At 51.0% G+C, this 441-nt stretch overlaps 1 protein-coding gene across 1 annotated transcript in view; it reads left to right on the forward strand.

The window, feature by feature from the left end:
* Positions 1-441, forward strand: part of LOC112081050 (ropporin-1-like protein) — a 13,684-nt gene that overhangs the window by 2,453 nt on the left and 10,790 nt on the right. The window contains 1 exon segment of the mRNA XM_070442830.1: positions 185-438. Within this exon segment, the coding sequence (XP_070298931.1) occupies positions 185-438 (254 nt within the window).

The raw sequence follows: 441 nt of genomic DNA on the forward strand, positions 1-441 counted from the left end.
ACTGACTGACTGACTCCAGGCCTGCTGAAGGTCCTACACAAACAGGTATTCTATGGTAGGATGTTAAGGTACCTCTCTTTCTCTCCCTGTATGTCGCTGGCTTCTATTGTTGTAAAAAAAAAGAAAAAGAAAAAGAAGAAGACCTCTCCTGCCTCTTTCTCCCTCTCTGTCCCTGTGAATGTAGCTGGCCCCTAAGGAGACGATCAGTAAGGAGGAGCTGCAGCAGAAGTGGAAGGGTCTGTGTCTGCCCTCAGAGCAGCTGGACACTCTGCTGGCACTGGGGAACTTCAACGACAACATCCACTGGATGCAGTTCTTCGCCCTGGGCTGCAGTGCTCTGGGAGGGGTGAGTCCCTGGCTCCGATACCTGTCTGTCAGTCTTCAGAGAGAAACTGTGGTGTCGTGCTAGCAAATACCACATGATGGCAGTATTGCACTGTC

Source organism: Salvelinus sp. IW2-2015, unplaced genomic scaffold (assembly GCF_002910315.2).
Source record: "Salvelinus sp. IW2-2015 unplaced genomic scaffold, ASM291031v2 Un_scaffold16692, whole genome shotgun sequence".
Lineage (NCBI taxonomy): Eukaryota > Metazoa > Chordata > Actinopteri > Salmoniformes > Salmonidae > Salvelinus > Salvelinus sp. IW2-2015.